At 37.0% G+C, this 15,836-nt stretch overlaps 1 protein-coding gene across 2 annotated transcripts in view; it reads left to right on the top strand.

Moving 5' to 3' along the window:
- The window catches only part of PLOD2 (procollagen-lysine,2-oxoglutarate 5-dioxygenase 2), a 119,508-nt gene that overhangs the window by 67,545 nt on the left and 36,127 nt on the right, over positions 1–15,836 (top strand). For both annotated transcript variants that reach the window (XM_040234306.1, XM_040234296.1), the window contains exons 4-7: positions 3,103–3,266; positions 8,316–8,428; positions 11,453–11,516; positions 12,748–12,845. In XM_040234306.1, coding sequence (XP_040090240.1) covers positions 3,103–3,266; positions 8,316–8,428; positions 11,453–11,516; positions 12,748–12,845 — 439 coding nt within the window. The remainder of the gene's footprint in view (positions 1–3,102; positions 3,267–8,315; positions 8,429–11,452; positions 11,517–12,747; positions 12,846–15,836) is intronic.

The raw sequence follows: 15,836 nt of genomic DNA, 5'->3' as shown, positions 1-15,836 counted from the left end.
GTAGGCTGCAGTCCATGGGGTCACTGAGGGTCGGACACGACTGAGCGACTTCACTTTCACTTTTCACTTTCATGCATTGGAGAAGGAAATGGCAGCCCACTCCAGTGTTCTTGCCTGGAGAATCCCAGGGACAGGGGCCCTGGTGGGCTGCCATCTATGGGGTTGCACAGAGTCAGACATGACTGAAGTGACTTAGCAGCAGCAGTACTTATTTATAAGAAAAAGAGAAACTTGAGATATTGATATAATTTTGTGAAGTCAGATTAATTCAGTTTTTAAAATAAACATGGAGGGGAGTTGGCTTGAGGTTTTAGTCAGAACAAATTTATTCTGATTTAAAATTTATCTTAAAATGTGTATTTGGCTAAAAGTAAAATTATTTAAAACTACAGACGTGTAAATTTAAAAGTAAGTTTTTGTCCTACCTCTCATTTTTTCAGGTCCCTTTCTTATAATAACAAAAATGTTAATTTTTAAAACTTTTTTGAAAGATTATTATGGTGTTAATTTTTAATTTTTGTAGCAATATCTTGATGAGAAATAAGCACTACTTTCCCCATCATTTTATGCTTAAAGGAACAGAAGCATAAAGAGTTTGTTACTAACTTTCCTATGGTTACTCAGATGGCAAGTGATAGAGCTGGAATTGGAATTAGAAACCCATCTGTTAGACTTCAGATTGTGCGAACTGAATCACTTTATATTATTAACAGTATTAAAATTTTATTACCCATTGATCCTAAAAGAAAGAAAAAATTAAATGCCAAATATGTATATATACAGTTTCGATATATATAGTTTATGTGTTCTCTCTACTTCCCTTAGAGCAGTTTGTTTTGTAGATTTCTGGAAGGAAGGGGACACTTGTTTCTCCCTTTAAATATTTCAGTTTCCATCACAGTTATCAGTAAACTGACCTTTCAGAATGACTCTCACTAAAGAATCCTTTTACTTATAAGACCAATTGATATACAGCAAGACTATTAGGCGGAGAAGGCAATGGCACCCCACTCCAGTACTCTTGCATGGAAAATCCCAGGGATGGTGGAGCCTGGTAGGCTGCTGTCTATGGGGTCACACAAAGTCAGACACAACTGAAGCGACTTAGCAGCATGCATACACACACACACACACACACACACACACACACACACACATATATATATATGTGTGTGTAGCTAGATAGATATGTTTTAATTTTGAAGGTTTTTTTGGTAACAAAAAGCAATGATAAAATTTTAGAATGAAAAAAAATGGTGTAGTTCTCTGAATTCAACTTTACTCTTACTAATTTTTAAAAATTGCCTAGGCATAATTACTAAGTTTCACATTCAGTTCAGTTCAGTTCAGTCGCTCAGTCATGTCCGACTATTTGCGACCCCATGAATCGCAGCACACCAGGCCTCCCTGTCCATCACCAACTCCCGGAGTTCACTCAAACTCACGTCCATCAAGTCAGTGATGCCATCCAGCCATCTCATCCTCTGTTGTCCCTTTCTCCTCCTGCCCCCAATCCCTCCCAGCATCAGAGTCTTTTCCAATGAGTCAACTCTTCGCATGAGGTGGCCAAAGTACTGGAGTTTCACGTTAGCAACATTTTAATTTTTTTTTTTTTTTTTTTTAAGATTCAGAAGTAGACTATCTGGTGGGGGCGAGTATGTCAAGGAATTTTTGCTTGTAAAGTCTGGTTCACCATGAAAGGGAAAGAGGAAACAGAGGCTAGGCAGCTTCCTTTTTAAAGCCCAGGACTTGGAGGTTGCATGAACATACCAATTCTACTCAAGTTTCACTGGAGTGGATTGCCATTTCCTTCTCCAGGGAATCTTCCTGACCCAGAGATTGAACCCATGTCTCCTGCATCCCCTGCATTAGCAGACAGATTCTTTATCAGCTGAGCCACAAGGGAAGCCCAAATTCGTGTACAGAAAGTTACTGAATGTTGCCTGATACATACTACTATGTTAGCATATTAACAAACTCCTCAAGAGCAAGTCTGGCAAAGTGTGTGGAACAGCTTCCTTACTTCCCAATTCAGATATCATAGCAGGGGCTTCCTTGGTGGTCCAGTGGTTAAGACGCTGTACTTCCACTGCAGTGGGCATGGGTTTGGTTCCTGGTGGGGGAACTAAGATCCTGCATGTAGCATGGTGTGGCCAAAAATAAAACCAACAACATCCCCAATCCTTCCTTGCTGGTACCCCCTTCTTGCCTCTGCACCACTCCAGGTATCACTGAAGTGCATTTGCACTATTGGCTATTAGGAAGACCTGGTGCTGAATTAAAGAGCATTTGTGTACTCTTTTTTGTTTGCCACCTGGGATGGCAAGTCATGAAATTATCATCTTTGGAAATCGTTGGTTTTGTTAAAAAAAGATGAAGAAGAATTTGTGGTTGTAGCAAGAACAGAGAACTTATTGCAGAGAGGAAACAGTGTGTGTCACATTTCATATTATAAGTCATTGTGATTCTCTGGATGAACTGTGGGTAATACAATCTTCAGAAAATCAATGAAACTATAAGTTTAATTTTTAACATTTTAAAATATATTTAGCTTTAAAAAGGTATACATGTCTGTATGCATTTAGTTTAGGATTTCAGGCTAAATAGTGATTCAAATTTACATTTATATTGATAACATTTAGTAGGTGGAAACATTTTGTCAAAGGTAATGAAATCTGCAGAAATTATTATAGATGAGTACAAATTAGAAAGAAACATTAAGCAGTTATAATGGCAGCCTCTGTCAGTAATAGCGCTTCTACTATGTTATACAACAAGTTACAGATTTTTAACTTTTCAACACTTTTGGAATTTTGATTTTGGAGAGTAAATGATTATTGAAAAAATTAAGACTAATACTAAAAAAGCTGTCTTTTATTTGGACTTCATTACCAGTGTAACATAAACGGTAATAACTTAATACAATCCATATAATTTAAGTTGAGAGAGAGTTGTTTGGTTTACTCTGCAAATAGCTGAAATTAATCTGATGTTGGAATCTAAATTCTGATTCTTATTAGAGAAAAATAGTCTCTTGGTTTATATCTCTAAATTTCGACAACTGTATTGTAAAACTTCTTTTTTTCTCCCCTCATCAAACAGTTTTAATGTTATATTTGCTGGTGGTCCAGAAGAAGTTCTAAAAAAGTTTCAAAAGTCAAACCACAAAGTGGTCTTTGCGGCTGATGGAATTCTGTGGCCAGATAAAAGACTAGCAGACAAGTATCCCATTGTGCACATTGGGAAACGCTACCTGAATTCAGGAGGTGAGTAAGATACTGGAAGAAAAGTATAATGCGAGTCATGGATTAAAATATTGATGAAACCACCTTTTTAAAAAATACGTGACTATAGACATGTTTTAAATAACCATTTTCTTCTTATTACTATGGAAAAATTATATCTGTTTAAATTCACAGTGTGTTTTATAGTTGACAAAACATTTTCTCATCTGTTATATCATATGATGCTCCTAAAAACACTAGTAATGTGTTATTACTAGTGTAAATGTTATTTATATGTAAATGTTATTATTTCTATATTATAAGTGAGAAAACTGTGTTTCCCTAATTTAAGTGACTTCTCCAATAGGCATTCAGTTATTAAAGGAAAAACTACAGGGATTCTGGTCTTCTGACTATAAGTGCCTTAAGAATTTGCTGGCTGTAGGTTAATGCATTTAGTAAATTCCCTTACTTAGGAAAAACTGCAAGCTAAACTTGAGTAGCTTTAACAAATAGGCATTAACTTTATCTATATTTTAAACAAATGGCCTGGTGGCTCAGATGGTAGAGAATCTGCGTGCCAGTGCAGGAGATCCAGGTTTGATCCCTGGGTCAGGAAGGTCCCCTGGGAGAAGGCCATGGCAACCCACTCCAGTATTCTTGCCTGGAGAATTCCATGGACAGAGGAGCCTGGTGGGCTATAGTCCATGGGGTGGCAAAGAGTCGGACATGACTGAGTGACTAACACTTTGGCTTTCTTTCACTTTTATTTTATTTTATTTTATTTTTTTTCTTTTTCTGATGGTGCATATTTTATTTATTTATTTATTTATTTTTAATTTTACTTTACAATTCTGTATTGGTTTTGCCATACATTGACATGGATCCACCACACGTGTACATGCGTTCCCAAACATGAACCCCCCTTCCATCCCCCTCCCCACAACATCTCTCTGGGTCATCCCCGTGTACCAGCCCCAAGCGTGCCGTATCCTGCATCGGACATAGACTGGCAATTTGATTCTTACATGATATTATACATGTTTCAATGCCATTCTCCCAAATCATCTCACCCTCTCCCTCTCCCTCTGAGTCCAAAAGTGTGCTATACACATCTGTGTCTTTTTTGCTGTCCTGCATACAGGGTCATCATTGCCATCTTTCTAAATTCCATATATATGCATTAGTATACTGTATTGGTGTTTTTCTTTCTGGCTTACTTCACTCTGTATAATCGGCTCCAGTTTCATCCATCTCATCAGAACTGATTCAAATGTATTCTTTTTAATGGCTGAGTAATACTCCATTGTGTATATGTACCACAGCTTTCTTATCCATTCATCTGCTGATGGACATCTAGGTTGTTTCCATGTCCTGGCTATTATAAACAGTGCTGCGATGAACATTGGGGTACATGTGTCTCTTTCAATTCTGGTTTCCTCAGTGTGTATGCCCAGCAGTGGGATTGCTGGGTCATAAGGCAGTTCTATTTGCAATTTTTTAAGGAAATGGGACCTAATTAAAATTAAAAGCTTCTGCACAACAAAGGAAAATATAAGCAAAGTGAAAAGACAGCCTTCCGAATGGGAGAAAATAATAGCAAATGAAGCAACTGACAAACAACTAATCTCAAAAATATACAAGCAACTCCTGCAGCTCAATTCCAGAAAAATAAACAACCCAATCAAAAAATGGGCCAAAGAACTAAATAGACATTTCTCCAAAGAAGACATATGGATGGCTAACAAACACATGAAAAGATGCTCAACATCACTCATTATTAGAGAAATGCAAATCAAAACCACAATGAGGTACTACTTCACACCAGTCAGAATTTCTTTCACTTTTATTTTCTTATTTTAAATATATCGGAGTAAATGATTTGTCTTGAAATCCCTAGTCATAAAGATTCAACATTGAGTGCCTAGGTGAACTTAAAGTACTGCCTTAGCTATACCACTATGAATTAAGAAATAAATGATCAAGTTTCCCCCTTCCATCAAAAAATAAAATGAAGTTTGACTTTAGATATTATTTTATTTCTTTAGACTGAGATTAAGTAAAAATATGGCCAGAAAACGTGGATATAGGACAGGTAACTTGTCAGAGAAACAATGTTGAGTGGAAATTGTAAGTAAGCCATACTGGAAAGACAGATTTTATTGTGAATTACATAAAATAACCGATTGTATTCAGGCCAGTTCAAATAAGTGCTGTTTGAGATAGCAGATCTGGGTTTTAGACTTTACTGTTACTTTTGTATATGAAACTTTTGACAAGTAACTTAGTTACAGCTCTACTCACCTGCATTTTCTTTTAGAAACCCATTTCCATGGTGATTCTTTGGAACTCCGTCAGCCCATATAAATTTGCTCTTCTGAAACCTTAAATCTTATTGTGTACGGCCAAGTTTGAGCTCCCTTTTTTTCTCTTCAATATGTTTTTCATTCATGGTTTTGGGGATCTCCTGACCATTTTCTTTTTCTCCTAATTTATCTACCATCTTTGGGTTTTACTTCAACATTCAAGTCTGAACCTAGGGTTTCTCCTATTGGTCACATTGTCATCTTAGATTTACAGTAAAGATGGCTGCCTGCTCTTGACTTCTCTGTCTAGGCAATTTTAAATGAGAATGAGAGTTCCATCTGCTCCCAACTGTCAGACCCTCAGTGATACATGGCTTATCTTTACCCTAAGTCCTAGATAGATTAAAAGCCGCTTAGCTATAGAATTCTGGGATGAGTTTTACTTTGTATTTATTAGTTTTTCTAAACATGACATGCTTAGTGAAACATAACATATGTAAAATCTAGATAGTGAAATATTTACTCAAAAATCTAAATTTTAAACAGAGGCATAGTACTTTGGAAGCAGCAACACAAGCAAGGGTCTTTGTGAGCAAGTTTAATTAAGGAGAATGTGTTTATAAGTGAGAAAGTGATCATGAAAAATGAAAGTGTTAGTCCCTCAGTCATGTTCTGCTGCTGCTGCTGCTAAGTCACTTCAGTCATGCCATACTTTGTACGACCTCATAGATGGCAGCCCATAGGCCCCTCTGTCCATGGGATTCTCTAGGCAAGAATACTGGAGTGGGTTTCCATTATTGGCTCCAGGGGATCTTCCTGACTCAGGGATCAAACCCAGGTATCCTGCATTGCAGGCAAATTCTTTATGATCTGAGCCACCAGGGAAGCCCCAAAGTGATCAGACAGGGTATCAGAACATCATCCTTATTCTTTCTGTAGTCAGAATAATTAAAGAAATGCTAGAAAATCTAATGGCAACCCACTCCAGTATTCTTGCCTGGAGAATCCCAGGGACGGGGGAGCCTGGCGGGCTGCCGTCTACGGGGTCGCACAGAGTCGGACACGACTGAAGTGACTTAGCAGCAGCAGCAGAAAATCTAAGTATGCTCAATAAAAGTTTATGTAAATTTATGAATGATATAGAGAGTTATTTAAGAGACATGAGTTTTGTTTGTGTGTACCTCATTTAGTTAAAAAAAATCATGGAGCGTAAACATGTTTCCTTATGAGGAAAATGGTTGAATATTAGAAACTTTAGTCTTCTGAAATAGTATGGCAGTTTAATAGAAAAATGTACACCATAAACTACATATAACATGCTTTGAAAATAAATGTAATTCCTTCTCAATTTAAAGGACATTGTAATTTATAAAAAGGATAAGGAAACAATTTTTGAAAAACAGTAATATAAACCATTGGAAAATGTCATATGTTGCTACTTAGACATGTTTTTTTTTTTTAAATTACAGAAGATTAGTTTTAAGAGTTAAAAAATATATATTTTTCAATGTTTTAGGATTTTTCTAATTTGGCAAAAATGAGGAAAAAATGAGCCACCAGTGCCTGATTTAGTCATGTTTTCATTTTTCTTGTTTTCTCTAGTTAACAATAATTTTCCTGCCTATTTCTTTTAATTCTTTTATTACTATGAGGACATTTTAATTTTGAGGATAAGAAGTTAGGTTTCTTTTCAATTTTCAGGAGTAAAATTGCTCCTTGTTAAAAGTATTGCATATCAATGAGACATAGCAGTTTGGCTGCATTTCTGAAATTCAGAGGAAGACTCAAACACAGGGGAAAATGATCCTGTTGTCTTTGTCTTTTATAGACAACTGTTGTTGGCATATTGAATGCTTGTGCTCTAAGGCCAAGGTAAAATATCCAATTTTAGACTTCCTTTTTCCAGACCATGACAAAACCTAGCCAGAAAATGGTTTAGCAGACATAGTAATGACTAGCTCAGTGAAGGAAAAATTCCCAAAATGTCCTAGATATAAAATTTCTTTGGGATGTTTGCAGTCAGTGACAAATCCAACATTCTTTTGATTGTGTTAGCATCTCTGGCACTGACATTAAAACCACTGTAGTATTTTTTTTTTTTCCAGAAAGAGTGAATCTTTTACACAGGATCTAAGAACAGCATTTCAGAAGAAAGAAAATTCTTCTGATTCTGATTTTTTTCCTAGTAACTCTTTTTTCCCCTGACATGTGTTCAAAAACATTAGTTCCCTCTCTTTTATCAATTAATTTGGGGAGATGGGTTGAATGGATGGGTTGTAATAGCATGGAAACATATACACTACCATATGTAAAATAGATAGCTGGTGAGAATTTGCTGTATGACTCCGGGAACTCAAACCGTGGCTCTGTGACAACCTAGAGGGGTTGGATGGAGTGGGAGGTGGGAGGGGAGTTCAAGAGGGAGGGGACATATGTATACCTATGGCTGATTCATGTTGATGTATGACAGAAACCAATACAATATTATAAAGCAGTTATCCTTTAATTAAAAATAAATGAATTTAAAAATTAATTTGGGGAATGTGTTTATTCAAAGAGTCTTTTATTTGCTCTTGATAGTAAAAACTTTTCCTGTTTGAATTTATATATGAAACAAAGGACACTCAATAACTCATACTTCTCTCATGGTGGGCTGTGAAATTCTAAACTATGGATTAGAACTAATAGCTTTACAAATCTATGCAACTGGTCTATGAAATTAACACAGACATGAGTTTTGGTCTTTGAATTCTAGATCCTCTATTCATTCTCTTTTCTATTGCAGGATTTATTGGTTATGCTCCTTATATCAACCGTATAGTTCAACAGTGGAATCTCCAGGATAATGATGACGATCAGTTATTTTACACTAAAATTTACATTGATCCACTGAAGAGGGTAGGTAATAGCTTTCACTTTCAATGTAATGTCTGGGTTCAAGTGGCTACCGGCACTCCAGTCATTGCATCCATATTCTGGGCAATTTTGCAGGCAGAGTAATAAATATGGGGCCATCTCAGTTGTGTCAACTCTAAGGAGCCTATCTGGAAGTCTCACAAAATGCTTTCTTATACTTTTCTTTGATCAGAACATATGTATTTGGCTACACATAATATGGAAAGGGTTCCCTGGTGGCTCAGTCAGTAAAGAATCTGCCTGCAATGCAGGAAACTGAGGTCAGATCCCTGAGTCCAGAAGATCCCTGGAGAAGGAAATGGCAACCCACTCCAATATTCTTGCCTGGGAAATCCCATGGACAGAGGAGCCTAGCGGGCACAGTCCATGGGGTTGCCAGTGTCGGACATGACTTAGCGATTAAACCACACACACACCATATCACAAAATGCAGAGGAGTTTTGTTCTTTATTTCAAGCACATGTGTTCTACTAAAATCTGAATTCTCTTATTAAGGAGAAGAATGTTGGGAACAAGAGCACTTTGCCTTAAACCCTAAGGACAATATTCCTGAGATTGATTTAAATGAAACTTTGGAGAAAAGTAAAAACAAAGTTCTTTAATTTGTTAGATACTATTTTCAGTATAATTACCTAATATAAGTTAATGTTCCATAAGTTTATTTTGTATAATCAATACAGTTCTAAAGTTTATTCAGTTGTGTGTTTCAGGGTACTGTCATTAGGAAACAAGTGTGTGTTTTTTTTTTAAGTATATTTTAGAGTGAGTTTGCACTGTGCTTTTGTATTTTTGATAAATACTAGCTAAATATTTTAATTAGATACTTCTTAAGAAACTTTATTCTTAATTTTTTTTTTTTTTTTTTACTGTCTCTTATGTGACTGACACAAACAGCCTGAGGACTTGATCTCTCATTCGAGAGGAGAAACCTACTTTTGGCATGAGTACTAGCCCTTTCAGCTTGATGCCTGTCTTTCTGAGTGTAATTCCACAGTGAAAGTGCTCTGAGTGTTATTTAATTGTTTTTGCTTTAGGATGCTTCCTCTGAAATCTCACTGCTGGGTCTGTAGTATTTTTAGTTGTGTAAATACTATTTATGTTTTCTCTAGGCATAAGATTTAATGTGGTTAGCATGTGTCTTAGTCTGCTTGGTTTGCCATAACAAAATATCATAGACTAGGTGGCTTAAATAACAGAAATTGTTTTCTCAGAGATCTGGAGGCTAGAAGTCTGATATCAGGGTGCCAGAATAGTTAGATTCTGGGGAGAACTCTCTTCCTGCCTTGTAGATGTCAGCCACCTTCTTGCTGTATTCCACAGGGTGGAGAGAGAGATAAGAGATAGAGAGTGAAGTTTGGGGCTTGAACATATGAATTTTCAGGGAACACAAACATTCCATCTGTAATAGCGTGCAAAGACAATTCTAGGAATATTATTTCAGAGCAATGTGGCTGAAAAATTGGTCCATTGAGAGTAAGGTTGTAAAGTAGATTAATGTTTATGATTAGATTGTCTTCCAGGGAACAAGTGTCTTAATTTCATTGCTGCAGTCACCATCTGTAGTGATTTTGGAGCCAAAGAAAATAAAACCTGCCACTGTTTCCAATTTTTCCGCATCTATTTGCCATGAATTGATGGGACTGGATGCCAAGATCTTAGTTTTTTAAATGTTAAGATTTAAGCCAGCCTTTTCTCTTTCTTCTTTTACCTTCATCAAGAAGCTCTTTAGTTCCTCTTCACTTTCTGCCATTAGATTGGTATCATCTGCATAGCTGAGGTTGTTGATATTTCTCCCAGCAGTCTTGATTCCAGCTTTTGATTCATCCAACCAGGCATTTTACATGATGTGCTCTGCATATAAGTTAAATAAGCAGGGTGATAATATACAGCCTTGATGACCTCCTTTCCCAGTTTGGAACCAGTCTGTTGTTCCACATCTGGTTTTAACTGTTGCTTTTTAACCTGCATACAGTTTCTTGGGAGACAGGTAAGGTGGTCTTGTATTCCATCTCTTTAAGAATATTCCACAGTTTGTTGTGATCCAAACAGTCAAAGGCTTTAGTGTAGTCAATGAAGCAGAAGTAAATGTTTTTCTGGAGTCTCTTTGCTTTTTCTTTGATCCAACAGATGTTGCCAATTTGATTTCTGGTTCCTCTGCCTTTTCTAAATCCAGCTTGTACATCTGGAAGTTCTCGGTTCACATAACGAAACTGACCTTTTCTAGTCCTGTGGTCACTGCTGAGTTTTCCAGACTTGCAGACATATTGAGTGCAGCACATTAACAGAATCATCCTTTAGGATTTTATATAGCTGAACTAGGATTCTACCACCTCCAGTAGCTTTGTTCATAGTAATGCTTCCTAAGGTTTACTTGACTTCACTTTCCAGGATGTCTGGCTCTAAGTGAGTGACCACACTATCATTTTTATCTGCATCATTAAGACCTTTTTTGTGTAGTTCTTCTGTGTATTCTTGCTACTTCTTAATATCTTCTGCTTCGGTTAGATCCTCACCATTATTGTGCCCATCCATTATTGTGCCCATCCATTATTGTGCCCATCCATTATTGTGCCCATCCTTTATTGTGCCCATGTTTGCATAAACTGTTGCCTTAGTATCTTGTTTTCTTGAAGAGATCTTTAGTCTTTCCTATTCTATTGTTTTTTTATTTCTTTGCATTGTTTACTTAAGGTTTTCTTATCTCTCCTTGCTATTCTCTGGAACTCTACATTCAGTTGGGTATATCTTTCCCTTTTTCCTTTGCCTTTTGCTTCTCTTCTTATAAACCTGTTTTAGCAGTCAGGCAGATGAAACTGCATAATAATAATACCCAACCTCAATAGCTTAATATAACACATAACATGGGTCTTTCTGAAGAAGTATATTGGAATAATTTGTGTTTTGGATCTTCATATTCCCCCAAAGAACAAACTATATCAACATGATAGTGTTGTTTGCTGTTTCTTTTGTCATTTTAAATATTTTTTTTTCCATTCTTATTTTTAGGAAGCTATTAACATCACATTGGATCACAAATGTAAAATTTTCCAGACCTTAAATGGAGCTGTAGGTATGCTTCCTAAATAGTGGGTTACTCATGTGTACAAATGAACCCCAGTGTTGTCAACTGTTTATCCTTTTTTATATTCATTCTGGAGCTATGACTAAGGTTGACATGTAGGTATTGCAACTATTAAGCAAAATATTAGAGTTAAGCTGAGCTTGATATAAATACATTCAGTTAAAATCATTTCCTACAAATAGTACAGAAAGATAAACTTCTGCTTTTAGGTAACTTAAACTTTAGTGATTTACCACTGGGGACGCTAGATATAGTTTTAAATTAATTACATTTTATTATTACAGTTTTCACTATCAGCTTTTAATATTGTGAATTACTCAGCAGTATTAAATTATTTTAATATAGGTTAAAGGTAACTGGTAATGACACATGTACTGTGGAGTGTGGTGTATGTGTGTGTACATGCCTGTATATGTTTTCCTTGTAGAGGTGTATTTCGATAAAAATACATGAATACATTAAATTTAATTAATTGATACATTAAAAAATACATTGATACATTAATGCATTAATACCTCACAAATTAAAAATATATTGCAATTCAATATACTTCTTTAAGGCAGTTCATAAATTAAAAGATTCTTAGAGTAGAAGGCATTTAATTCAGAGTGCTCTGGAAATATGAGGAAAGGCACTTGAAAACAAAAAAAATGTTTCTGCTCCTTGTTTCAGCTCTTGCGCTGACTTGTGTATTCCTGGAATTAGCATTAGGCCTGATTTTGAAGAACTGGAAGTACTATCAGTGATGCCAGTTGTAGAAACCTAGCTTATGCCTGGCAGTTTTCTACTTGCTAGACATATATTGTTACCTTCATAATAGCCTAGAAAATCAGGCAAGAATCCCATTTTACAGATGAATAACTTGAGACAATAATTTAATCCATTGGGGATTACATCACTTTCAAAAGACAGGGACAGTATTGTGAAGATGCTTTCTTTCAACCAAGACCTCTCAGTGTGTTAGCAGGTCAGTTTGCCAGCACCAGGTTGCAGAAGGTCAGGTGCTTAGAATCTGCATCTGTGTCAGTGTTGTCCTTCATTTTGGATATCTGCTGACTTGAAGCAGGCCAAGTTTCTAAAAGTGTGGCACATGGAATAGCACGCATGAGAAATTTTACAACGAACTAAAATATATAGATAGATATGTACATGAATATGTGTATATGAACACATATATACACATTTTAAATGACTAAAATCTGTCTTTTTTAAAACGCAGATGAAGTTGTTTTGAAATTTGAAAATGGCAAAGCCAGAGCCAAAAACGTATTTTATGAAACATTACCGGTGATGATTAATGGAAATGGACCTACCAAGGTGAGTCACAGTGGAGAGCTTTCTCTGTTTCTTTATTTCTTGAGGATAGATTACAGAGAAGTATATATTGATAGAATGACTTCTTCCCCTCCTTCCTCTTTTTCCCCTTCTTCCCCTCCTCCCCCTTTTCCCGCTTCTTCCCCTCTCCCTCCTTCCCTTCCTTCTTCCCATCCCCATTTCCTTCTCTCCCACCTTTTCCTCCCCCTCTTCCTCCTTTAATATCTTTAAGAGGCTTGATAAATAACAAGGTTCTACTGTATAGATAGGGAAATTCAATACCCTGTGATAAATCATAATGGAAAGAATATTAAAAAAAATAATGTCTATTCATGTTTAACTGAGTCACTTTGCTGTACAGCAGAGGGGCCACAACGTATTTTGGTGCCAACAATCTACTAGTTTCGTTCCTTTACATACTGTATTATCTGATTTCATTCAGATTAATCAAACTGATGACTTTTTCCTCAGGAGATTGATAGCTTTCTATTCTATTTATAACACATTTCAGTATAGTGTTTTGTGTAACAGCTTACTTGAGAGTGAACCACATTCCCTCAAAACAGAGTATCCTTTCTGAATAAATGTTGAAGTTTATAAGGGTTCATTTGTTTCACTTGAGTCACTATTGTCAAAGTTAACAGGTCTGTTAACATTGGGGTGTAACTGTGTATCCCAGAAGCTTCCGCTTGAATTTATGATGGATTATACTTGAAAGACATAATTTTTCTAATGAAATTTTATATGCTTTTCAAATATATATAATTGATTTTGCTGAAAGTGTTACTGACTGAAAAATCTGTAATGAGTTTGTATTTCTGGTATCCAATTAAAATGGAAATATGAATTGTTTTGTATATACCTATATATAATACACATATATACATACACACATATACACACAAACATACACATATATGGTTAGTGATATCATGCTTAAAACAATGTTCTGGCATACCAAGATGATGCCTGGATTACCCATTAGTATATAGAAAGAGATTATTAGATAAATTTGCATTGTGGAAAGAGAGATGGGAGATGAGGTCTGCTATTTCAGAGGAGTGAGAAGCCTGAATTCCAATAAAAGCTATATGCTTGGGAAGACAGTCAAGGAAAAGCCCACACTGGCAGCTTTTCCACCATAAAAATGGAGAAAGTAGATTACCCTTCTCTACTTACTTCCCACCTTGCTTTTCATCACATTCCAGCCCTCCTACAGAACCTTGGCTGTGGACTCCTTTTTCTGTCTGATAACAGTTTTCCCAGCTCTAGTCTCTTCTTCTCATCAACATTTTAAAGAAGTGAAGTCTTTCTCATCCTATGAACCCAGTCAACACAAACTATAACATCCTTCTCTGTCTACATTGCTTCCCAGCAGTGTAGGACATTTTCCTTCCCCTCACAGCCACGCTTTTTAGAGACTATTGCTCTTCCCACCACACAGGAATGGGTCCTGCCAGAGTGTTATGTTGTGATATCCTTGTTGAGGAGTAGACACAAAGATGCTCTCATTTATCTTTCATCCAAAGATAACATTTGATGATGTTCATCCCATTTGGTTCAATTTGAAATACTTCCTTTTGCTTCCATCATGCTCTGCTGATTTGTCTAATAACTTTCTGGCCAATCCTCCTTCTTCTTTAGTTTCTCTCTTTATCTTTCTTGTATATACTACTAAGTCACTTCAGTCGTGTCTGACTCTGTGCGACCCCATAGACAGCAGCCCACCAGGCTCCCCGGTCCCTGGGATTCTCCAGGCAAGAACACTGGAGTGGGTTGCCATTTCCTTCTCCAATGCATGAAAGTGAAAAGTGAAAGTGATTGACTGTGCTGGGTTTTCATTGCTGTGCATGCACTTTCTCTAGTTGTGATGGGTGAGGGCTACTCTTTAGTTGTGGTGCTAAAGCTTCTCATTGCAGTGGCTTTTCTTGCTGCAGAGCACAGACTCTAGGCACGTGGGCTTCAGTAATTGCAGTGCAGAGGCTCAGTAGTTGTGGCTCTCAGGCTCTAGAGCCCAGGCTCAGTATTTGTGGCACACAGGTTTAGTTGCTCAGTGGCATGTGAGATCTTTCTGGACCAGGGATTGAACCTGTGTCCCCTGCACAGGCAGGCAGATTCTTAACCACTGGACCACCAGGGAAAGTCCCTTAATATAAATTTTTAAAATTAACACTTTGTGTAGTGAAATTCAGGTCCTCTTCCTGTATTGTTTTAGTTAAGTATTCTGTAGGTATGTGTCGGAGACATTCTTTTCTCTGTATTCTTAGGTAGTCTACTTCATTCCCAAGTCAGAAAATCCCTCAGTGGTAATTATTTTCAAGTCCTTGCTGTAACTTCAGTCTTTCCTAAGCTCTGGGTTTGAATGCCCAATTGTTAGATTTATCTGTGTGTCAAGGCCTGGAGCTTAAGACCTTTAGTTCTTTCCCTCTTCCACCCAATTGACTAGCCACAACCTGGTCTTTGTTTTGGCTGTAGTTGCCTCTCTCTTCCAGTCCCCCTGGAAAAGTAAATGGCAACCCACTCTAGTATTCTTGCCTGGGAAATCCCATGGACAGAAGAGCCTGGCAGGCTACAGTCCATGGGGTCGCAAGAGTTGGACACGACTGAGCAACTAAACCAACCATCCAATCCAAGAGCTATACCTTCTAACTCTGTGCATGGTGGTTTGACTAATTTTCTTAGAGTCAAGAGCAACTTTTTAGTGCAGGCTACCTGCAACCTCCCAGTAACAGTCATCTGCCGGTAGCTTGGACCTAGAGTATTCTGCAGAAGCAAAAACCCAGTCACATTACTCAACCTGTGTGCTGCCCTCTGTTGTCTTAGCTATGAAGTTCCACATTCTGAACTTGTTTTGTAAAGTTCTTTTTTTTTCCTTTGAAGTTTGCTTCTGGTTTAAGGGTCCCCGGTCTACCATCTCATCTTCTCTCCCACTCCTGATATGATAATATCTATACACCATTTCTCCTTCTCACTCTCTCCCTCAACTCCTGCCAT

Source organism: Oryx dammah, unplaced genomic scaffold, assembly GCF_014754425.2.
Source record: "Oryx dammah isolate SB20612 unplaced genomic scaffold, SCBI_Odam_1.1 HiC_scaffold_2, whole genome shotgun sequence".
In the NCBI taxonomy this organism is placed as follows: Eukaryota; Metazoa; Chordata; class Mammalia; order Artiodactyla; family Bovidae; genus Oryx; species Oryx dammah.
Note: the sequence above shows the minus strand (reverse complement) of the source record. Positions and strands in the feature narration are given on the sequence as shown.